The sequence below is a fragment of the Chaetura pelagica genome, unplaced genomic scaffold, assembly GCF_000747805.2.
Source record: "Chaetura pelagica isolate M959 unplaced genomic scaffold, ChaPel_1.0 scaffold169, whole genome shotgun sequence".
NCBI lineage: Eukaryota > Metazoa > Chordata > Aves > Apodiformes > Apodidae > Chaetura > Chaetura pelagica.
Window position 1 is genome coordinate 830178 of NW_009954616.1, and position 737 is coordinate 830914.

At 36.4% G+C, this 737-nt stretch overlaps 1 protein-coding gene across 1 annotated transcript in view; it reads right to left on the reverse strand.

The window, feature by feature from the left end:
- Positions 1-197, reverse strand: part of POLK (polymerase (DNA directed) kappa) — a 20559-nt gene extending 20362 nt beyond the window's left edge. Inside the window, exon 1 of the mRNA XM_010005545.1 lies at positions 5-197. Within this exon, the coding sequence (XP_010003847.1) occupies positions 5-142 (138 nt within the window). The 5' untranslated portion in view covers positions 143-197. The remainder of the gene's footprint in view (positions 1-4) is intronic.
- Between the last annotated feature and the right edge of the window lie 540 nt (positions 198-737).

A 737-nucleotide genomic window follows, 5' to 3' on the forward strand; every position in this document is an offset into this window, starting at 1 on the left:
AAACCTTGGTAGCTTCCATGATGATTTTATTGATTTTCTCTTTATCCAACCCTTGCATTCCAGCTTTGTTATCATTGAGTCCCATTCTAAGTAGAACTCCATCATCACATGAGCTGTTACCAACTTTTTTCATGTCATCCATAGCACTTCCTAAAAACGTACCTCTTTCAATACTTAATACCTGGGGAAAGAAAAGAAAGGAAAAAAAAATGTATTTGTTTCTAAGTTCCAGCTGAATAATTGGGAAAAAAAAAATATTATGGAATTAATTCTGAGCAACCTGGTCCAGTGGGAGGTGTCCCTCACCACGTAGGGAGTTTGGAATTAGATGATCTTTAAGCTCCCTTCCAACACAAACCATTCTATGATTTGTGGTATTTATTGAATAAGCATTTTATACTTATTAAGAAAACAACACACTTGTCACAAATATGAAGCCTTATATGGCTGTAAGGTGGCTGACTTGCCACCGTCACCAAATAAAGCCACCTATCAGTGTTTGGCAACAGGTAGGATTTTACTTTTTCAATCAATTAAAAAACATGCTCTTTTGAAAGATCCCTTACAGAAACACCTGAGCACCACCAACTCCAGGCTGCTGCAGGCTGTACCCTAGACACATTGATGCCTGTATATCATCCTGTCAGATAAAACAATATTGCTTTAAACACAAGATATCGCTCACTAGATTACTGCATTCAAAGACATTTAATTATTTTTAAATTGCAGAAGACAAT